Here is a 24,664-nt window from a genome sequence, read left to right as displayed (position 1 = left end):
CCGATTAACAGACTACATCTCGTGGCCTCTGGATGTCCCCAGAACTTCCTAGGACACCGAATTCTCAGAGGTCATTCCTGTCACGGGAGAGCGCTCTGCGGGGCTGCTAGCAACAAAGTTAACGTGAAAACAGAAAAACACTGATGGCAGAATATTAGGAACTGAAAAGCAAATTTACTTAAAAGGTTAAGTTCATATATATATTGCCTCATTTTTTTTTCTGGAGCGATAATACCAGAAGGACATTCAAATACAAGCAAGTTATTTAAATCGAACCAAAGGTCTCTATTCCCAATATTTTGAATAATCCATTATAAAACCAAGTAACTTATGTCTCATTTGAGTATGAACCAACTTAAGGTGTTTGCATTTATAACATTAAGTTATGTGAGGCCTATCTTTTCTTTGGAGTGTCCGAAGATAGAACAATACTTCTTGTATTGGGAGACACACTTCCTGGGCTATCAGTTGCTGAGTGAAGGCATTTTGCAATAGCAAGAAAACACAAAAACTAAAAGGTTTTTGAAATGTTAGACAATTTCCTGGCGTAATGCTTTTAGCTGCTCCTTTGCTCTTGGACGCTGTCTATAGGCCCACCAAGAAATGGATGCCTTATCTGAATGTCTGTGGGTTCTCTCCTGCTCCTACACACTGAGCCGAGTATCCAACCCATTGAGAAAAGCCACCTTTACCAGGCTTGGGACTTGCAAATGGAAGGACCAGCAGTACTGAAACATGAGTACGCTTGTCTATAGCCATCATGTTAATGTGACTCTGCACAATCACTATTGTTACTACTTTGGAACTTAAATAAAATGATTTTTGCTGTCTCCTGTCATTTAGTAATTATAGCTCAGGTAAGCTTGGCCCATAACCCAGGGAATTTTGTGACCATTGCAAATGTGGTCTCTAGTCATTGCCTACCCTCTGGCATTGGCTTCCATCAGCAGAAACAGAAAAATGAGAGCCTTGAACATAGCTATTTAGAGGATTAAAACAAGTAAAATGGATCAGTTGTCCACTAGTGCTGGTACGGATGGCAGGGTTTCAGAGAGATTTGTCTGACAGAAAAACGCCCAAGCACATAGGGACACATATGTACACAGAATCATAATCACACTTCAATAAGAAAGACTGAGATGTGCGGAGGATGCTTCAGGTTAAGTGAAATCTCCTAAATTCCATGACATAGAGATTTACTTCTACTGGCAAACAACCAACCAGTCAGACCAAACTAAAACACTGGAATCCTTTCTAAAACAAAACCATTGGATTTTCTCTCCATCAAACCTCCATTCTTTAAACCAAAGTACTTTCACTAGGAATCTTAAACACTGAGAAAGTTAAAAGCCAAGTTTATATTACATAAAATTCCTAAGGGCTAGACTGAGTTAGTTTAGCGAATACACTCACACATATGTATATAATGCTCCAATTTTAACTCGAAAGATAAACTGAGGAGGAGCAGTGACTGAGTTTGGTATTTTTCCTTCAAAAATATATCATCACCAGGAGGAATCGGAAGACATGATATTGATATATGTGTTGAAGTGTAAATGGCCAGCCAGTGTTCCAACAGTTACATGCATCAGCAACTGTCAAGTTAAACTGCGCTTATATGAGCACTTCCATTTTGAAACTAATCCTTTATTTAATCAACCCAATTAAGAGTATATCAGAAAATCAAGTTATAGCATATTTTTAACTTAGTCTTGGAAACAAATAAAAATTTTAGAATAATCTGACAAATTGCCATCAAAATACTACAAAAGTCTCTCACATAAGGTACCACATAAAGGCCCCAATCATCTGTGAAATGAATAAACCATTTGAGCACAAAAATCTCAATCACACCATGAAATTCACAGAGTCCCAGTCAGAGTTCATCTGCTTAGGGGTCCTATGTACCTGGATAAATGAGCAGTTTTCAAGTTGGACTTTTGTTTTCCCTTTTGATTGTTTTTCCCCATCCCTCTTCATCAACGGACTAGACTGTAATTCCCTCAGGTCAGAGGTGCATAACTAGGATGGGGAAGAAAGGCTGGGGCAGAGGCAAGGAGGTGTGCAAGAGGCTGGGAGGGAGCTCTGCCAGGTCACTAATGGCCTCTGGGGCAGCAACTTGGAGAACAGGCTGATGCTTCGCCTTTGATCTTCTAATTCACAATGATCATTAGTATTAACTCCGATTCTTCTGGGTGAAGAATTCCAGCTGTAGCCTTTTCAGTTTACCTGACCTAAGAAAATTCATCACCCATCCCATTAGGATTTCAATAACCAGCTAAGAAAAAGAAAAAAGCAGTTGCCCCAGAATCTAGAAACCACTCATCTCATTATTAAAATAGAGCTTATATGATGTATACTGCAGAAGAATGAGGACATTCCAACATTACCTCCAAGTAATTAAATAACCTATACTCCATTTTCCTCCTGAGACAAATGATTCCCAATTGGGAAAAAGATATTTAGGATCCTAGCTAACCAAATTGAAATACACAATCTCCAAAGTAGCAGAGATCTTCTAAATGGAAGATGGATTTGTCATCCAAGCCTGTGTTAGTTTCAGCAAAGCCAAGCTCTGACCATCATCATGACTAAAGCCTAGAAAGGTGAATGGTAACCACCTAAAAGAAAAAAGTAAGAACTGTGAAGATATTCTTATGAATTTCAGAAAGCTCATTTTTGATATGGGACACAGGCACCTGAAAGAACAAAAATCTCACATCTTAGTACTAGTTTTCAAGCATCTTAATTTAATAAGGTATCTGTAGATACCACATAATGAAAAAAAAAGGATAAAATTTACCTGCCAGTCTCACAAGCCACCCTCCTTAGCTCAGGCACAGAAACACAGAGGACTTAGTTTGGACCGTCCTCCCCAAATACTTTGCACTACCCTGATTAACATTTCAGACAAAAGTTCAAGAACATAGTCTTCCTGCCTCACTACCTTCTTAGGGCTAATGGTAGTGAAAGGATGCTAACTGGGAAGGCACAATAAGAATATTCACTGTTAAGACTGGCAAAGAATAGAGGTGAGGGATAGGAAAAGAAATAGAAATGGGAGGAGAGGAGCAAATTCTATCTGCTGCCTAACTATGTACCTCCTTGTAGGCATGTCTCTCTGCCTTTTGACCTTCCACTCACCTTGATCAACAAAATGCGTTATGGGATACCAATGAGAAGTACTTTTTCATTGTAACAATAATTCATAATGTTTATAGAGCAATTCTTCCAAAATTGCAAGCAGAGATATGACACTAAGATGGCTCCACCAGATCTTGTTACCAAAAGCAAAACCAATGAAACAACATCTGTCTCTTCTAGAGCATTCAATTCCCAATTCAATTCCATTTACTCCATCCTTAGAGTGGCGGACCCGCAGGGCACTTTTCATCTAATAGTGTTTCTATGGCAACGCAATTTTCAACCTGGAAGATTCTACAGCCCTTCACTTTGGCTTTATCCACACTGAGAGGAAAGTCTTATAAATCAGAAACTGAGACATAAATTTTGCTACAGCAAAAAAAAAAAAAAAAAAAAAAAATTCCAGGCTAAAAGTTGAAAGAAAGAAAACAAACTCAAAGAGCAAAATGTGTATATAACTTAGAAACGAAGTTTGTCTCTATAGTACCCAATGGAATCCCCAAGATCGTCAAAGGATGGGGAATCCAAGAGAATGTGAATGAAAGTCAAATATGTCACCCCCTGTCTGATTTATCACAGGTATGCATTTTGACAACTTCCACTTTCCCTAACTCTCAGGATTCCTAGGGCACACAACAGCTCCATACAGGAAAATATGTCACTGTATATTTTAAATAAATAAGAATCATATTAACTGCTTTTCTACTTAGATTTTATTTAAGATTGCAGTATTTTAGGTGTGTGTGTGTGCAACATGCTAGGGTAGAAAAACAGACAAAAGACCCTTGATTTTTTTTTTTTTTACCTTAAACATTGTATTTATTCCTTCTCCTCATTTTTACTAGCCCTTAGGCATGTATCTTTGTAATGCTATGTAGCAAGACAACCAGCAATATGCAAAACACATCCAGCTTAAACATTATGACATAGTAGGTTATATTTACAGTTGGAATAATACCCTTAAGGAAGGAAAAATATCTTGATGTGGTATATGCCCCTGAACTGATCGTGACTATATAGTGACTCACAGCCAAATATTAAGCACTTTCTAATTGTTTGCAGTGATTTGTCTTCAGGCAAATGCAAGCATTTCTATAATACATACTTTCATTTTCTTTCGAATTCTCTCTCATTATCTAAATAGTGTTACTCTTTTCACTTCCAGGCAATATTTTTCTTTTTTTTAGGAGACCTCTAGTTATCAAAACTGGTTAACTGGAAATTCACATCACTGAAATTTCCTTTTACCCCATCAGCACCAAAGTTTAAAACCTGCTTCCTTTTTCTTTTATTGTCTTCATAATACACAAGTATGTCCAGTTTAGCTTGCTAGAGACTGTGAGTCCAAGAATGAAGCTTTAGTTCTCTCCTTGGAGTAGTAAAATGTGCTACTGATTAAATCTACCTGCAGCCAACTACAGAAAGGCACATTTTTCTTATGCAGCTGGGGTGCAAATCCAGAAAGTTGTTTTTTTTTTTTTTTTTTCAAATTCAGGACTTTTCTACTCCCCTAACAAACAAATGCTGAAAGCACTTTCAAAGGCAGATTTTTTTTTAAACTGAATACCCTCAATGAAAAGATTGACCCATTTATTTTAAAAAGAAAAAAAAAAAAAAACTAATTTGCTTTCCAAAAGGAGTGTGAGGTTTTATAATATGCTTTTTAGTATTTAAAAGATTAGTTTTTACAATTTGCTAATAAACTGCGATTGCTATTGTTTTAATTAGCCAGAGTTTCAATTGCTCTTTTATATTTAGCAAGACTTCAGAAAGAATCTCCTGGTTAAGTTGCATTAATCATATAGAGGAATGTGATCCTCTAAAATTTGTACATAGTCTTTCAATTGAATCGTGCCTCCCTAAAAGCCTTCCTGACTCTGAGATAAATTTGCTAAAGAATTAACACTAAAGATAACAGTAGTTACTTACATTTGGACAAATAATAATAAAACTTTTTGTATAGGTTTTTTCATAGCACTTATTATAATCAGCTCCTGACTATAAATGTTACCTAAACAGTTTGTGCATTCCTTCAAGTATAAGGAGACAAGGAGAAGGCTATCCTTGTAACTGGAGATCTAACTACTTTAGCAATTGGAGAAGAGGAATGGAGGGGGACCTTTTTCTTTGGGCTAAGGAAAGAGGGAGAAAATGTAAACATTTCTTCTCAGTTTTCTTTTTTAGATGATATTACAGGACTTTTCACTTTTTAGAAACCACTATCATTACCAATATTTTGTATGAGTAGATGGCAGTGGTGAAGGGAAGGAGGGTGGAAACGTCCAATGGAAACCAGGAGACAATGTCTATATGCATTCCTAGAATGCCAGGGAGACTAGAACAAATGGGTTTCCCTCTTCGGGGTAGTGGTACAGGCCAGCACCGACCCCCAGCCTGAAGGAAGTTAGCTGGACCTCCACAAAATCAGACAGTTCATGAATAATTTCTATTGCAACTGCCCCAACAACATATGGACCACAAAGAGCACTGCAATGTAGGTAAAGTCATGCTGGCTACTTAAAAAGTGTGGGCTTGTTTTTTTTTTTTAATAACATAGCGCTTGGCAAGGTTCTTCACAAGGATACGACCTAGAAAACCAGGAAATCTGGTGAATGAATAAAAGAACTTGCTCCTCTCTCTCCTGATTCTGTCTGAACCAATATTTGATTATATTTTATTCAGGGGCACCTCAGCTTCAAGGGAAGCCAAAACTCCTTTGCAGATTGAAATAGAGGCTGATGAAGTCTATCTGTTTTTTCTGTTAGTATACGAAATAGAAAGAGTTTGGCTGTGACTTCAGGATCAACATGATTTTGTCCTCTCTCCCCACTCATCCAGAGGTTAGTCGGTTAGCTCTAGTGCTGAAACACCTACATGGCTGCATCAGCACTTTTGCCCAATTGTCACTTCTTATCTCCTGCTGACTTTGGATGCCAGACTATTTCTCATGCTGTGCCCTCTAGGCCTTAGTCTTTCCCTCCCCGCTTTGGTGGTGGTCGATAATCCTCAACAGCAAACTTTCAAAAGGCAGATCTCAAACCATCCACATAAATGCAACAAGTGTCAGGCAAGTAATGGCACCCAAATCAGGTTTTAGGTCAACCTAATATGATGTTAAAATCAGCTAAACCATCTACATCTTCGACTCACTATCGGTATTATTCTCAAAGCTGATTCCAAAACTGTCAGCATAGTCTAGTTACTATTTGGAATCATACAGGGAAGAAGAAAAGGAAAGAAACTATTTTTTAGTTAGTCCTGCTGCTCTCAGTTTTTATTTTATTTAGGGATAGTGTACAATTGGGATTAATTTATAGCCTCGAGTGTTCTTGAAGGCATATTCTCTATCCAGAGGAACCAAACCAGCATGGCCTCCCACATCCCCTGTTTGTCTCCCTATATCAGTCAGTATAAGTCATTGAGGAACATCGGCTTGAAAGTGGGCAAGCATGTGAGGGTTAACAGGTCTGGACACATTAGTGACAATGGAGAATTAACTTTGATACTGAAGAAAAACAAATGACTTTAAGAAAGGCAAACTAACCTAAAAATAGTCACAAAAGGTCTGCTCCTAATATTAAAAAAAAAGAAGATTTTTCACATTCATTCATTTTAGGCTAGTCTGTGCTATGACTTGCCTAAATTCACCCTTTGTCTGTACTGTTGAAAATCCACCAGGTCAACAACTTTTTGATTTTCAATATATTACTTTATCCATAAATTTTCATGTCATTCTTCTTCCTTAGACGTCCTTAAATAAGTATGCACTTCCAAAAATATCCACCAAAATATTATGATTATGTTTTCAACATGAAATCCATTCAGAACAATAACCAAACAAAACAAACCCCTCAGTAGCATAAAGCCCCAAATCTCCAGTTTCTCACATCTCCAGGAGAATTCCTGCAGTGAAAACAGCAATACTCACACAGACAATATAAACTGTTAACTCGGCTTGAAAAGTCACAAGGGACTACACAGGAAGGGCTGACTCTATATTGCTGTTTTCCTTTACAGTTCTAAATACAGGGACAACTTTCACTGTGCAGCTCTGACTCGGATGAACATTTTGTAATGGCAGCCAGTACATTCAAACCACTTAAAAGCAAATTATGTGAGCATCCTGCCATTGCAACAAGATTTAAATTTCTGCAGACCAGTCACCATAAAGGTCCACTGTAATGCATTGGAAGAAATTAAGTCCTTCTCTTTGTTCTTAGTGGGATCTGGTTCCTGGTATTTAAGAGTCACACTGAGAAAAGCAACATCATTAACATACATACTTCAAATTACAAGTGCTCCTGATCTCCTAAACCTTATAACTTACAAAAGTGAGCAAAACTGAAATAGCAAACTTCAAATAAAACTCCTCATTTGGGGTATGGATCTAGGAAACAAGTGCTAACACTTTTGTAAGAACTGTGGGCACACAGTGATTTATGAAATATTCCAGGTCCAGAGGGATCATTCTTCCCCATTTTTTTTTCTATCAAAACTGGTTCATTGTCCATATTTAGTTTACATATGTCATTTAGAATCCACTTACTGTTAGATGCTGGAACAGCCACGCCCTCATGATATTTGTGGCTACTTTGGGAAAGATGCCACGCTTTTTGTGACGCTTTTTGTCCTTATCTGGATCATCATCGTCACCTGTGCTGGGGGAAGCTACACTGTTGTCCAAGCCATCACCTGCAAACATAGTGAATCAAATTTTGACTGATGCTACCTTGACATGCTTTATTCAAATAGAATGCCTTTGGATATAAACAAAACCAAAAGAGCAATATCAGTGATTCATAGTTTATTTGGTACTGTTTTCTTTTTTTTTTATCAAGACAGAAAGAACAAGGCCTAGGCTCAAAAGTAGTCAGGTCTAAGGAACTTCTTTCAAGGAACAGTGGGAAAGGTTAAAGGGAATGGAGGGGAATACCCAATCTCCTTAGTAGCTTTGTTGCTATGATAACTATTCACATGTAGATAGTGGAGACATGTTAAGTGTAACTTCTACTGGGAGTTAAATATGGTGGAAGCCATGAGTAGAGGTGCTGTCCCTGCCTGAGTATTCAAATCCCACATAAAGTCATTGATGTCAACTTGTGAGAAGATGCATTTACGATATCAACTATTTCCGCAAGTGATCTATCTTAAGACTAAAGTAGGCCGTGGAAATGTAGGTAATCCATCATATAAGCAGTTTGACATAGGAATGCTTCAAATAGAATATAATTTTTCTTGTCATAGAAAGAGAGCCTCAAGTATAGTAAGGGAAAAACTCTTGAAATCGTTTTATTGGAAAACAATGACTATTGAAATCAACTAAGTGATGTTAAATTAACAGTCCATTGGGACTGTATTCCTCTAATTATTCAGGCAGTTTCTGAAATTTCTTCTAGATTTAAATTTTTCTCACTGAAAAGTCACCTGCTTACATAATCCTGCACACTGGATCCTATTTTTCCGTTGATTTTTGTCACAACATTTAAGTTGTTTCTTGTAGGTAATTTTTGGGGTCTGTGACACGAAATCAAAAATGTAGTGTTCCTTTTAAAATGGCATACTGAATAAGAAAAAGGTGAAATTTCAGCCTATATAATAACACTGTCTAAAAAACAAGGCGAAAGGTACAAATGGAAAGTAAACACTTGAAGTTTAGGCACAAAAGTTAAAAAGGAAAACAACAGTGGACTGAAGTTACTACCCTAAAAAAAAAAAAAGTAGCTTAGCTTTTGTCAGACTAGTACCCCAGCTTTCTCGGTGGAAGCTACTGGCTTTTAGAGAGGGACAGGTTGATCTCGACCCAGAGAGAAGAGCTAGAGAGACAAGGCTTAGCAACAAGCTAACACACTCCCTGTGTTCACCAATCCACATGGTCCAAAGAACTCTGGCAAATCCATACAGGGAAACTAGCCTCAGATTCCTTCATATTGCTTCATGAATTTCTGTATTCTTAGCTTCTTTTATTTAAAATCTACATACAAAAAGAATTCCTTATTTTTTTTTTTAAATTCTACTGAAGGATAGTTGATATACAATGTCGCATTTAATTTCTGCTATACAGCAAAGTGACTCACTTACACACATATATATTTTTCGTGTATTTTTCCATATCATTTATCACAGGATATTAAAGAATTCCCTATTTTGATTTAAGCTATTTCAGACGAATCTAAACTAGTTAGCCTGTCATTAATTCATTGCTCTTAACAGAGCTCCCTCAGGAAACTCTCCCCATCCCTCCAAAAAAGAAAACTGTCCCCCAAATTACCTTGACTGAGTTGACGTTGAAAAACTTTGTTGGGTGAGTAACAGACTGATTTCAACATTTCTGCTAGGATCACAGCATATGCCACAAACACAAAACTTTTCTGTTAAGTTTTTATCAATTTATTGTTCAGTCGCCCCATCGTGTCTGACTCTCTGCGACCCCAAGGACTGCAGCATGCCAGGCCTCCCTGTCCCTCACCATCTTAGAAGTTTCCCCAAGTTCAAACATTTTAACTGATTTTATCAATTTAAAATCCATAATTTAATTTTATTCAAAGTTTTGTTGACAAAAATCATATATTCTGTGAAAAGTCCACAGAACTGTAGCTGTGTCCTCAGTGAAAAAGATCATAAAGACCCACGATGCCCAAGCCTTGATGGTAGAAATGAAGAAGGTACTCGTGAACCTTCTGGGTGACTGGCCCAAGGGGGATGGGCTGGTGGTCCAGGCAGGGCCAGGCACCCACATCCCTAAACAGGGCTCCTGCCACCTCACAGGGTCATTTATTTGCATAACCAAGTGTTTCATAAGGAGTCCCCTTGGATTTGCCTAATAAATTCTTTGAAAGTCCAATATTTAAAGAGGCTTTTTATTCAGAGAAGCAATTCACCATATAAAATAACAATTCATTAAAGAAACATGAGAAAAGAAAACAACTCAACAGCATTTAAAATTTCAATGGGCTAATCCACTTTCAATATGCAAAAGGTAACCAAGGAAAAGAAGCATATTACTAGATCATCGATCAAAAAGCTTCTAACCTAAGGACACAGTTTTTCATCACCTCGCCAAGACTGTTTTCCACCTTAAAAAAAAAAAAATAGCCTTTCTCTCTATCTCAAAACCCCTTCAGATTAATTTAACAGGCAATGCCTAGTGCCTGCCTCGAAGAGAATTCATTGATAATTTATGGAAATATCTACTATAATCCAGAGGAGATGACTTTTTTCCAGCTTTGTGCATCAATAGATAATCAAGGCCTTAAAGCAGCCTTAGCTTCCCATTACCTCAGGCAAAAGAATTCCTGAAAGCGTGCCTTAAGGGCACCTGAATTATATACTCCATTAGGAGAGGAAGGCTTTCTGCATTCCATGGGTAACACTCACCAGAACCTTTCCTGTTTATTTCTGCTGTATGAAAGCAGAAGCATTAGGAACAGAATTTTTTAAGTGAAGACTTATGTAGATACAATGGAGAAACCTTTCAAGCAAGAGCCAGATCACCCCCTTCAGTCCCTGGCAGTGACCTCTCTCGAATAAAAGGTTTCTATTACATCATTAGCTCAAGCCAAAAACAGCCTTGGCTTAATGCTCAGTTTGTTCTTCCTACTGTTTTTAGGCAAATACAGCTACTTTACTCCCATCTGGGAGGGAAATTACACTGCTGGGTTGTAATCTAAGACAAGATTTTCATTGGAAGCAAATGCTTTCAATCCAGTGTAAATACTGGTGCATGTTCAGAAAAGCCTAAAACAATAAACCCCGCTCCTTCCTGACACAAGTTAGGGAAATGGAGAGGACGGGGAAGGAGGAGAGCATACTGAAACAGACGATTCTCAAAGCAAACGCTTTCATAGATCTTAATAAATTGTTTAACCTCTTCCACTTTCTAAAACTGGAAAATTGATCTCGGACGTCTCCACCTCAGAAGAAAGTCTCAATGGTCAATTGTACCTTGCACATTTCCATCCACACTGCAATTTGATACAGTCACTTCTCTGCGGTCTCTGGAGGATTTATTTCCTTTTTTTATTTTTAAGATCACTAAACAAACTTGGAGGACCGCCGGCCGACCACACGGCAGCAGGCAGTGGCTCTGAACCACATTTGTAAAATGTCAGCAGTGACTTCATTCCCGGAGCTGACTTCTCCTGCCGCCAAATGAAGGCAAACTGAAAAGGTGGAAATAATCATAAAAATGATGCTAGTCCATAAACAAGCTTACAGCCTCATTAGGATAGCAGTAGGCTCCAGTGGGTGATTTATGCTCGTTTTGCTGATGCTATGAGGAAATGCCATAGGGCGACTTTAGCCAATTGCTAATGGGTTCTGACAGCTTCTTAGCAACTAGTGCAAGCAACGTTGTGGCGTTTGCTAGTGACAGAAACCGAAAATGTCATATTATCTGCCCATGTGTCATGAAGTCCGTGTGGCAATTAACTAGCAGGCCAGTGACTGAGGGGCCAGAGGCTCCTGAAAATGGCCTTTGGCGACGCAGAGGCAGCCCGTGGGCGCTGAGCCGCACACGCACATTCTAGTGCAGAAAGCCACTCCCCGGCGACTTCCCTGGCTCTGATGAGACCGGGCCACTCAAATCCCCCCTCGCCCCCTCACTGAAGTGCCGCTCTGGGCTCCTCTCTCTTTGGGCACTGGCTCCAGCGCTATCAGAAGACTCCACCGCCATCCGCTTTGATCTGATCGTCTGCATGGCTCCTTAATTGGCACTACCTGGTCCTGTGCTTTTCGGACGCCAGATTCAAAGGTGCCAGCTCCTTTTCCTGCTCGCTCACAAATGAGTCTGAAAGGATTTCAGATCACTGAAGCAGACTCCTGGCCTGTCAGATGGCTGGGAGCAGAGGAACTCTGGGCGGCCACAAAACACTGCTTAAAAAACACCAGGCTTCTAACAAGCTGGGGAGGAATCCTGGCCGCACTTTTCAGGTTGCGAGCTCTCAAAACCATGCACTATATGTCAAACTGTCAAACCTTTCAGCGTGGGCCATTTGCCCTTTCAAATAATATTTAAGAATTGTTTTTACAAAATTTTATAGGCCATGGTCTAGTGAAAGAGGCCAACCAACCAAGAAAGGAATTTGTACTACAATTCGTCTACGGACAATTTCTTGTGAGACCTGGGCCCGTCCCAGCGGAGCAAGGCAGGTGACCTGTGACAGCTCCCAGGCTGTCAGAGAGCTCAGATTTCAAACACGCTCAACTCAAACATCCCTGGTCGCCTATTTAAGCATGCCCAGGCATTTAGACTGCACTATCTCGTGCCTTTCAAGGCAGGATAAAGCGGCATTTATCGTATTCAGACCATTCAATGGGTCAGACTGACCGTGTCAGCGGGGGCTCTTTCCTTGGCAGGTCAAAGCCCGACTCCCATTTTTCTTCCCCTCCTAACTCCCTCTCTACCTCCAGGATTGCCAGTACCCCAAACCTATTCTGAGGGAGGCAAAAAACAAAACACCCCAAAGCACCTGATATTTACATCACAAGGGCTGGGCACTTCCCGTGGCAGTGGGCCAGCAGGTAGAAATAAAGTGGGTTGTCAGTCAGAGGGTTCTTTATGTCATAGAGGCAAAACTCCTAATTAGGAAGATGAACTTTCAACTGCCAGGGCAGAAGAACGTGTAAGGTGGTGGGCCCTCTTGTTTCGCTAGAAACCAAGCTGGAAACCACCCCTGCTTCCAAACCATTTCACTGACAACTCTGCAAGGCTCCATCTTTTCAGGCCACATTCTCTCCTTAACCTTTACTTTTCTCCTCCTTGAGTGTTTAGAGTCTTTGTCCCCAGAATGTACCTAGACTCAAAAACCAAGGTCAATGATAACCACTATCTTTCAATACTGAGTCAGTTCTATTGTGCCTTGAAAGTTGCGTGAATGATCAGTCCAAAGCTTGCCTAGGACTGTACAGGTCATGTTGAGAGGTGGTTAAATTTTAGGGTTTCCTGGTTTCAAGGTTAAATATTAAGGGTTTCTGTTTTTTCTCTTCTCTGTTTTCTCATGTAGCACATCTTCTCAAAAGAATACGGCATTCAACTATTAAATGGGGGTGCAGGCACACTCCAGTCTTTCCAGTGGCCACTGGTGCAGACACCCCTATGCTGTGAGGAGGTCAGGTTTCCTTTGTAGTCGGGCTATCTGGGTGCGCCAGGTTGCTAGGAAAAATGTAAAACCTACCTCAAACCCACTTCTCCAGATCCTGGTGTGTCTACTTAGCCAGAAGTCAGAGGGGATAATGTTTCTGTGTTATGTTAAGAGGATAAATGGCGAGAATTATAGACAAGCCTTCCTCAGGAACCAGCTAGAATACTTCAGAGGCTTTATGGAGGTGTTTTGTCTTCATTTAGAATGTGTAATAGCTACCAGAATGATTTTTCTAAAACACGTTTCTGATAGTATGACCCTGGCACTTAAAATCCTTCTGTGGCTGCCCTTTGCCTTCAGGATAAAGGTCACACTTTTTAGCCTGGCATAGAAGGCCTTTCATGATCTCTCTCTGGGGTGTTTTTCCAGCCTGTCTTCCACCAGATCCCCACAGGCACTGCACTGGCTACCCTGCCCCAGCCCAGTCCTGAGGCCACCTGACCTTCTCAGCATCTCACCGTCCACAAGGCTCTCTCACATCCCTCTGTGTGCCAGTGCCTTTCCCTGTAGCATCCTTCCTGGCAAACTCCTTGGTGACCTTTCAGATGCGGCTCAACCACCACCTCCTCTAAGGACTCTTTGCTGGACTCTAGCAATCTTGACTATTCCTCCACTCCAGTTCTGAGTGATTTTTCTTCTCCCCACATTCCTCTACCCGAACATACATCATACTCTACCAAGTCTTCTGATTTCCATATATGTTCCCTCAGTGACGACAGAATATGTGACAACAGGGGCCTGGTCCTACTCCTCACTAAAATTCTCTAATCCCAGAGCCACCCCAATATATAGGGCACAGCCTTGTCAATTGCTATAAAAATGAATGTGGGAATGTACTTTTTTTCACTACTTGGAGAAAATCATAGTTTCAATTTCCTGCTGTTACAATTTTGTTTGAAACACACCTAAATGAAATTCTTGAAAAATATTCACCAATGAAATATAAGAAGACATTTAAAAATGCATTCTCTGAAGCTGGGAAATTTCCTTAGAATTTTTAAGCAACCTTGGACAAGAGATGAACTAAGAGTTGAAGTATCAGACTTCTTTATAAGGTTTACTGTAGCCCTTGAGAAATACATCTCTTCTCCCTGAAATTACAACTTAAAACTATTTACTTAACTAAAAGGCTTGCTGTTTTCTTCATTTTTCCTGAGTTCAATATAAAAAAATAGAGCAAGAGTTATTTGCTTCCTTCTGCATTTTCCCCTCAGTGAAGTAATTATATCACCTTCCCTCCACCACCCTTGACAAATCTCCCAGTTTAACCCTAGCAAAGAAACTCAACTGTCCCCAAGCAGACAATTTGATCCTGAGCTCAGACTTTAGACTCACATTTCATAGCTTTGGTGCAAACACAAAACTGTGATTTTCCCTTGGCTTAGCCAAATCATGTGTCAGTCTTTCCCATTGCACTCCTCCACACCTGCCTTAGCAATTCTTCAGCAACAGGTATCCAGGGACATTAGTATCTGATACTGTTACAAACTGACATGTCACAGGATCCTAGGAGATATCAGAAAGGTTTTTGCAAGATAAATGAAAACATAATACACCCTCATAAGCCTTCTTCTGCATTTTCAAAAGAAATTGAGTGAACTTCTTATATCTCCAAATCTACAGCCAGTAGACATATATAATAGTCTAAATCCAATGGTTAACTTCTACATTTAACTTTGATTAGGGTTCTGTTAACTCAGCTTCTCTTTTGTATCTCTTCTCATCCTTAGGTGTTGAAGGTTTCCTTGTTCTTAGTTCAAAGGGATTCTCAGTTGATCAAAGAAAAATAACAAAGGAAAGCAGACTCTAATATATTTTTATTTAACCACCACAGCTTTCCTGAAATTGTTGAGGTAGTTCCTTTGGGAACCAAGATGAGGTGTTGTTGGTACCTGCCCAACAACAGGCAGTGCTGAGTCCTAGAAGGGACTTTGGAAATGCCCAGTGGGACAAATACATCAATGGCACTGATCAAAAAGTTGGAGGAAAGGGGAGCAGAGGAGAAGATCAAGAGTTCAAGAAGGGCAAACTTTAAGTAAACATATTCTTGGCACTTATAAAAAGAAATATCTAGCTATGCTTTCTAAGGTTGGCTTCACAGAAATTCACTATGAGGCTTTTCCTTTCTAGTTGAATTTAGGCTTGTTAAACTATGACAGATATTTATTAATAGTTAACCACTGCGGAATGAGCTCACAGTCTCACTCTGCCCTTTAGTGGACTCCTGATATCACAGAAACCCCAGGGAAGAGATGAGCCTGGAAGCAGGAGCTCTCCCTATGAACCTACTCTCTCCTTTTTTAAAGAGTAAATGTAGCATTGAAAAATGAGCTCTGGATATATATCCATCTTTTGCACAAGCTGTCACTCTTATCATTCATTCATTCATTTAACAAAAATGTACTGAATTCCTACTATATCCCAAACATGAACGCCAACCCCTAGAGATATAAATGGTGAACCAAACCAAAAGCATCCTGGTTTTGATGTGCTTTCCAGTTAGAGGGCACAGATATTAAACAAAATAGTCACAGCAATAAGTGTACAACTGCACTCCATCAGAAAGAAATATAAATCCATGAGTGTGTGAAACAAAGGACATTGACTTAGGTGGGAGCGATCTGGAGCAGAAATCTGAAGGTGAGAGAAAAGTCAACTTGGTAGTGGGCAGCCTGACACAGCAGAGGGAAGGGAAATATTGCAGGTTGGGACTGCATGTACAGAGGCCCTACCTGTCTGGAGAAGGCATGAAGCAACCATGGTACCAGGACCTGGCAAAGCAAGAGGAGGTGAAGCTGGAGAGGAAAGAGGAGCAAGACCACACAGGGCCTTGGGGGCCGTGGTCAGGATTTAAGTGTTCATCCCTAGGCTTCTAAGAGTTATGACCTATAAAGGTATTTCTGTGGGGTCATCAGTATCTTCTCCATTGCATGCTCTGGTATTACATAAATTTTACCACGTAAAGCCTCAACCTCCAGTGTCTCTTTCTAGTTCAACCTAAGAAACCTCTCCATTCCAAACCAAGACTGGAGAATGAAGGGACAATGGGAAAACAAAGAGTCTATTCAGGTGGACCCCTATTTAGGCACCCGTTACATTCTGGAGTTAATTTGTAAGCAGGTCTCTTGGACATCAGGACGTATTTTCCCATAGAAGCAAGTGATGAATGGTGATACTTTCCAAGTCTAGTTCACCAAAAGCCAAAGTAATTCATTAAGTGAATGAAGTTCCACCTGACATGTGAGCCCTGGGTACAGGAAGTCAGAAGGTGCAAAAATAAGGAGGAAGATGAGTTTCTTCTCATATTTCTGTGCATAGAGCCAGCCTAGGAAAATACTAAAATATATGTAATTGTCTTTAGTACCTCTATTTTTTTTTTTTTAGATCTTTCCTCTGCTAAATCGTTTCCCTCTCCTGGGATTTCCAAGTATCCCAATGCCTTATAGAAGCACTTGTGACTATGGTCACATTACCGGACCAATTCTCTTCCTGTTATGAAATCCCGCTCGTCACCTCCTGCCAATCACAATCCCCAGCCTCTCAGTCTAGGTGACCTGAGGCAGACTTCAGATAGCCGGCAAACTGAAAGAATTAATTCAGACTAGGAATGAATCACTGATACCTTTCTCACCTTCCCAGAAGTGTTGGAATTTTTAAAAGAGTTGTTAAAGTAAATGAACTTTTAATGGCAGGATTTCATGAAGAGATATAAAGTTAAAAATAAACATATATGGCTTGTTGTGTATTTTAATCAATGGATGCCAATCTTTCAAAAAAGCCCAGTGTCACTTTCCTAACTGATGGTTACAACCCACAACCCCCACCCCCTGACCCCAATCCCTGGCCTCTATTTGGGAAGTCAAGTGCTTCTTACAGAAACTATGATGGTACTAAATGGGTCCTGTAGATGTAAAGCATGGAGAACAGGAGTAAAAGATCCAGGTTGGACATTTGTGTGTGTGTGTGTGTGTGTGTGTGTGTGTGTGGTATGTGTATTTCATTCATAATTTGGGTGTTTATTACTCAGAGATTGCCAGCCTATCGAAATACATTTGGAATAACTTCTTTCCCATTAATCACACATTCCATTAAGCTTCTATCTTCATTGTCGACTCAAATAATGCATAAAACATAACTGAGTGAAAACCAAAGAAGGAAATTTACTAAATAACTGAGACCCAGAATGAAAATAGTTGCTGGATTTTACAGATAACAAAAAAAAATTTTTTTTGTTAAAGTTTTAATGTGTAGTTGATGGGATTAAAGGAAGAAACTGGACTTTCTAAATTCATGGAATTTAGAAGTAAGTTAAGACTGTCAGATGGAGTCAACCAATAATCATATTTATAGTTTACTTTGGATTTAGTTTATCTAAGTGTTCATACAAATAAGAGTACGGTGGACAATACAACTATAGCAAAAATTAAATATTTTCCACTTTTTTTCCTTAAATCATTGTATACTTTGTTCTTTTGAGATAGGAATACCTTTTTCTAGTAATTCAGTGTGACTCTTTGACTTGAAATCCCCCCTCCAAAGGAACAACAGCAAATTAGTTGCCTACACACAGAAAACAAACAGTAATGATGAATAGGAAAGAAGAAAAAACTACATTTTACTCATTTTTCATCCATTCAGCAATTTTTTACAACCAAACACCATGGAAAATCCCTGCAAAAACAGCATAACTCCTTAATGAAGTCTTAGAAATTTCAGGATGTGAGTGTACAGCAAAATATTACTGAAATCTATGTATTTATACTAACAATAAAACAAAATGGAAATCCCCGACTCTTTTCCAAGAAACAAAATGAAAACACACTTCAATTGCAAAGGTAAAACAATATAAAACCATAAACTTTTGTTTGGAATCAACATCTCAGAAAGTATTTTAGGACCCAGCATTTGCCTATTTTTTAATATTATAGTAATGTATGACATTACTAATAAAATAAGGAAATGGCAATCCACTCCAGTATTCTTGCCTGAAGAATTCCATGGACAGAGGAGCCTGGCAAGCTATAGTCCATGGGGTCACAGAGTCGGACATGACTGAACGACTAACACTTTACTTCACTTTTGGTGTATGACAAGTTCAATGCTTGAAATATTCCTTCCAAAATACATTAAATATATACTAGTGAATGGTCACGAAGCTCTATATTACCATGAAAATAAATGGTTTGTCAGTAAAAAGCAAACAAACAAAAAAACAAATGCCACTCTTATAGACAGGCAGACACATCATTTACTTTGTGATATCTTCAAAAGCTTGCCATATAATTTATTTTTATTCTTCTATATGCTCTGCATGTGTGTATGTATACAGGTGCACACACACACATTTTTACACAGATAGGAAAACATTTTATTTATCAAAGAGGTCATTTCTTCAAAAATTGTATAGGATACAGTTGAAAAGTAGGATTTAAAAAAAAAAAAGTCTCTGGCATGAAGATTAGAAGCAGTGTTGCTCAATTTTGGCTACACAAGAAATCACGTGGCAGCTTTTACAGACGCTGATGCCTTATGCTGTACTCGAGACCAATTAAACTAGTATTTTGGAGTGTGAGAGTCCAGCATTAGCTATTTTTAAAGCTCCAAGATGATTAAAATGTACACAGCCCAGTTTGGGAACCACTGGATTAAAAATCACAGGTTAAATGTAGTTAAAGCTCATAGACTTTTCACAGAGAAATGACCAAAAGCTCCTTAATCAGAGAACTGTTATGTTTATTTTAGATACAGTTTGTAAAAGTTTACTCATCTGGTTTCCTGCTTTATAGTTTGTAGGCTGAAATCTTTGTAAAAATATAGGATGATTAACAGGCAAAAAATAAGCACCTAAAAAGCACAGCACACCAGAGCCATTTAGCTTTAGGGAAAGCAGCTCTACAAATGCTAAAGAGGCTGTATAAACAAGAAAAGATAAGGTGCAAGGCCATAACTCATGTATCTACTGACTTTCCATTATTTTTTTAAGTTGATTGTAATCAGATATGATAGAGCATACACGTAGTCCGGAGACAGTTTCATTAAAAATGTCCCTACATCTTAAAATATTTTAAAAATATTTTTTTATTTTAAAAAAGTAGGATTCTGTTCATCTGGACCACATTATTTTTGAATGACTCCAGATAAACCAGGATAAGGTATGGATTCCATTCTGTGGGAACTCTATCCCTGTGTTTGCTCTCACTTCTTTGGTCTGTGTGGCTGGATGAACAGAGCCTTGGCACTGAGCTCTGTGACTTGGTTAAATGCGGGCCATCAGTCCATCTTGACCAGCCTGGCTTCCTAGGGAATCTTCCCTCCAGGTACTTGTGGGTGCTCTCCTCATTCCTTACTGATGCCCTTTTATTCTGCTTTCCGTTTATGAGGAGGTGTGAAGCAAGGTCATGGTGTGCACAGTAAGGGCACCAAGGCAGCGGAAGGCAGATTACTGTGGATGAGAGAGTGGGACCCACCTCCTGGGACAGAAGCTGGAGTGAGAGGAAATACCATGGATCAAGGAGGAAAAAAAGAGATGATATTCTGCACAGATTCCTTTGCACACAAAGTCAAATGGAACGAGGTTGTGAGATGTAGATTAGCAAGTCTTTGGGGAGAAGGAAGAGATATGAAGTAGAGGTAGCAGGAAAACGGGCAAGAAAGAAATTGTAATTGAAAAAAAAAACACCTGTCATTCACTTATTCACTTATTTTATAGCCATCTGAAGCAGTATCTGAAAGAAGAGGATGGAGAATTACTGATACGTGTCTGTGAAGACACCCAACCTTCTTTCCTCTGATTATCTAAGACTCCAGCTCTCGTGTAGGTGTGTGCTGCCACACACACCAGCCACTCAATTGATTAGGGACCGGAGCCTGCACACTCTGAAATCAGCACACTCTGAAAAGTGGTGACTTGTCCTTGGTGGGCAGAGTAAACATAAAACTTTTTAGAGCAGTGCCATTTCAGCTTTAATGTGTGGCAGGGATTTTGTGGCAGCCTGGATGGAAGGGGAGTTTGAGGGAGCGTGGAAATATGCGGATGCCTGACTGAGTCGCTCGGCTGTGCACCTGCAACTATCGTAACATTGTTAAACAGCTATACTCCAATACATAAAATAAAAAGTTTTTTTAAAAAAGAGTCTAGGTTTGGATTTAGCAGGGAAGGTACCTGAGATTATGCATTTCTAACAAGCTCCTAGGAGATGTGGATGCTGCACTGCTTGTCCAAGGACCACAAGGTTCATCTTGGCAAGACCCGGAGCATCTTCCCCCCAGGACACCAAAAGCCAGCAGGTGCTTGAGGATGCCTAGCTACAGGGCAAGATGGGACCAGCCTCCCATCCCTCCACACGATGAAATGCACCTGTACCCGCTGGACAAGCCTGAGGGCAGGGCTGTTCAGGTACTCCTGTGAGCAGGCAACCTCACTGATGTCTCCAGGATGAAGAAATAAGCCAGGATGCCCTCACGGTGACCCCTCTTTCTGTGAGTCCTCCTCCTCCTCATCTCCTCAGCACTTACTACACCTTGCTTCTCGCCTCCTCTGCTGGAGGTGTTGGAGCTGTTCTAAGAGAAGGTTCAGACTCCGGAGTTGGACTGCCTAGGTTCATGGAAGTCCCATCTTTCTGCTTAATTAGTTGTGTGACTCTGGGCAAGTTACTTAACCTCTCCTAGCTTCAGTTTGGCCCCACTGGAAAAAAATGAGCATAGTAATAGTGCTGTGCTTAGTTGCTCAGTCCTGTCCGACTCCTTGTGACCTCATGAACTGTAGCGTGTCAGGCTCTTTTGCCCATGGGGATTCTCCAGGAAAGAATACTGGAGTGGGTAGCCTTTCCCTTCTCCAAAGGATCTTCCCAACCCAGGGATCAAAGCCAGGTCTCCCACATTGCAGGCAGATTCTTTACCAGCTGAGCCATCATGGAAGCCCAAGAATACCAAAGTGGGTAGCCTATTCCTTCTCCAAGGGATCTTCCCGACTCAGGAATCGAACCGGGGTCTCCTTCATTGCAGGCAAATTTTTTTTACCAGCTAAGCTACCCAGGGAAGCCCACAGTAATAGTACTTGCACCTTAGAGTTATTGGGCAGATGAAGCAAAATAAGCTGCATTAAGTGTTTAACTCCACAGCTGGCAGCGGTGGTTCAGCTCAGTGAATTCTAGTCCCTGTGGTGACTTTGCTATGGAGGACGTTCTTTGAACAAGGGAACACTTCCCTTGAGCCCCTCAGCCCAAGCAGGGAACAGTCCTTGCCACTGCGGTCATGGCTCCTCCCCCAATCCCATTCTCATTTTCAGGAGCCAAACTTTTCCAAAATAAATATACCCACTCTCCTAGCATGGCACATGGTTTTTGTTTTTTCTTTTCTTCAATTTCCCCAAAGAACCCTGAAGTGATGTGGAACTCTGTGGGTGGGCTTCCGAGTAAAAAGGGTGGGCAGGGCAGTCTAAAAAGAGTCCTATCACAGGAATCCGGCAGCCAATGGCTGGAGATGATATACTAGAAACAATTTTGATTAATACAGATTCTCACTTCCCACCCCAAATAGGTTCGTTCCTGATATCTTGCCCTCTGCTCTCTAAATATTTCCATAGTAGCTGTTACTAGCAAAGGTTTTGTTCTTGATTTACAAATGTTGTGAGGGGGAGTTCTTTCAGATAAGAAAGTATCTTTAAGGTCTAGGAAAATCAAGATACTCTGTAGAATAACAGGGTTAAGGGACCTCCCTGGTGGGCCAATGGTTAGCGATCCACCTTGCAATGCAGGGGACGTGAGCTCAGTCCCGTCAGGGAACTAAGACCCCACCTGAGGCAGTGCAACTGAGCCAGCACCACAGCTACAGTCCGTGAACTCTGGAGGCCACACCCAGCTAGGGAGAAGCCAGTGTGCACTGCCACGAAGACCCCAAGTACCACGACTAACAACACAGCCAAATAACTAAATAAACATAAAAAAAAAAAAAGAATTACAGGGCTAATTGTCAATTACAGGGCTAAATGTCAACTACAGTCCATCCCTTGCTGGCAAAGAATCTGCCTGCAATGCAGAAGACCCTGGTTCAGTTCCTGGGTTGGGAAGATCCCCTGGAGAAAGGATAGGTTACCCACTATAGTCTTCTTGGGTTTTCCTGGTGGCTCAGACAGTAAAGAATCCACCTGCAATGCGGGAGACCTGGGTTCGATCCCTGGGTTGGGAAGATCCCCTGGAGAAGGCGATGGCAACCCATTCCAGTATTCTTGCCTGGAGAATCCCATGGACAGAGGAGCCTGGTGGGGTCCATGGGGTCACACAGAGTCGGACACGACTGAAGCAACTAAGCAGCAGCAGCAGCGGCAGCAATCTATCCCCTTGTCCAGATAGTAAGACCAGGGATGCACTATGTTAGTAATGATAAAAACTAGCATTTATTGAGCACTTACTAGATACTTGAAATGGTGTCTAGCCTTTATTTTCAGTTAACTAATTCTTACAAAATCCTTAGACATTAAAGCTAAATTATCACAGTAAAAAATCAATTTCTCCCTATTTCAAAAACCCTTTACGTGTTATGGATCTTTCAAAGACTGTTTCAGTAGCCAATAGAAATAACTCTTACTAATGATTACAGGCTGCACAGAGAGCACATGCCATGCTAGGTGCTCTTCTGAATCCTCTCTTGTCATCCTTGCAGTAACCCTAATACACAGAAAAGGAAACAGCCTGCCCTTTGTTGTTGCTCAGTCACGGAGCCACGTCTGACTCTTTGGAACCCCATGGACTAGAGCTTGCCAGGCTTCTCTGTCCTCTGCTCTCTCTGTCTGCTACTATCTATGAGCTCTAATTCATGTTCATTGAATCAGTGATGCCATCTGACCATCTAACCAATAAAACAGAATTCCCAGTGAATTTGAATCCAGATCTAGCTCGAGGCTAAACCTCTAACCACTCCAGAGTTAGTCTCTCCATTTAACACTCAATTAGATAATGATGATGATCTAGGTGCACTTCTTTAGCTTCTAGAAAGATCTTCCAGTGTCGTTTCTCATGGCTGCATGCCGTTCACAGCAGAACAATGTCTGACCCATAATGTGGGCTTTGTAACAGCTCCTGGATCATACTCTTTCTACTGAAGTCACAGATAAAGGAGATACAGAAGCAGCAACCTCAGATGCCACATGAGTGACTTTTCCTTAGGCAAAAGGAATGGGGAAGGGTTAAGTATAAAAACCACCTCTGAAATGCACAAGAAAGAAAACAAATACCAAGTGTTTATGGATCTGAAGAACATACACAGGAATGGGAGGGTGTCAAAAATGGCCACAGTGAGGGAACTTCCTTGAAGGTGCCTCCAAAAATTAAAAGAGGAATCATATAGAAAAACTTAAGAGGTGGAAACTGAGGAGCCAGCCATCAAAATGCAGAGGGGAGGCCTGTGTTAGCTAGAGCATCACCCCACAGAGGCCCCTGCCACCTCCTAGGGCCTCTGATAAAAATGACAAAAATGCAGATATCTAGGACAGGGAGATAAAACACAACAGAGAACGCATGTCGTAGCATCACTCTGTGGTGTCCAGGTGTCTTTCAGTGCCAGGAGTCTGCAGTTCTGCTAGTAGGGAAGTTGTGTGTATGTGGGGGTGGGGGGACTACCCTTTCTGAAGACTCCCGCACCCTCTGGAATCAGGAGTCCTACTCGGGACAGGTGCGGCCAGGCTGCTCCACCTGAGAGGAGTGGGAAGGAGATGGATGGACCACAAGCTCCCATCTAACCCTAACCCTAACCCTAACCCCTAAACCTAACGCTAACCCTAACCCTATTTATGTATCAAAGAAAGGAAGATCTTGCCTCCTGGGCGGGGGCAGGGTATAGACATCCAAACAAGGTTGCCTCATGGATACCAGCCTGGAGCAGAGGACGTAAGGGGGGGAGGGGGGCAGCAATTGACCTTGGTGGTTTTCAGTGATGATGTCACCTACATGCTAATCTGAAATCTACCTAGGGCAGGAAGGAGGAGCTGAGACCTTCCCTCCCGTGGAAAGGAGGTTGATGCACCCACCACCTGCTCTATTTTTCCAGTTTGTTCTTTTCTCTTCCTGAGGCTTGTAGCTGCCTCTCCATAAGCTCTACTGGGGACCCAGGGCCCCACTCAGTTTCTGAGACGTTCCTCCCGCAAGACTGGAAGAGTCAAAGCCGCCTCGGTCCCATGATACTCTCCCAGACCTAGATTCACAGAACCGCTCACCTTCACCCAAAATCACCCGACCTACTCCCTCTCCTCGTTCAGATGCGTCCTATAGTGCAGGCATGTCTCTGGATTCCCCACTCTGCTCCTGGTCCTCTTCTGGGTCTGGTCTTGCTCTTGACCACAAACTGGCAGGAGTCTCTATTCCCCTCCCATATCCCAGCCCCTGCCA

At 40.9% G+C, this 24,664-nt stretch overlaps 1 protein-coding gene across 2 annotated transcripts in view; it reads right to left on the bottom strand.

The window, feature by feature from the left end:
- MEIS1 (Meis homeobox 1) overlaps nt 1–24,664 on the bottom strand; it is a 145,433-nt gene that overhangs the window by 56,026 nt on the left and 64,743 nt on the right. For both annotated transcript variants that reach the window (XM_052647883.1, XM_052647884.1), the window contains exon 8: nt 7,691–7,836. In XM_052647883.1, the coding sequence (XP_052503843.1) occupies nt 7,691–7,836 (146 nt within the window). The remainder of the gene's footprint in view (nt 1–7,690; nt 7,837–24,664) is intronic.

The sequence above is a fragment of the Budorcas taxicolor genome, chromosome 11 (assembly GCF_023091745.1).
Source record: "Budorcas taxicolor isolate Tak-1 chromosome 11, Takin1.1, whole genome shotgun sequence".
NCBI classification, from domain to species: Eukaryota; Metazoa; Chordata; class Mammalia; order Artiodactyla; family Bovidae; genus Budorcas; species Budorcas taxicolor.
The sequence above is the reverse complement of the archived record's forward strand: the minus strand, read 5'-3'. Positions and strand labels throughout refer to the sequence as shown.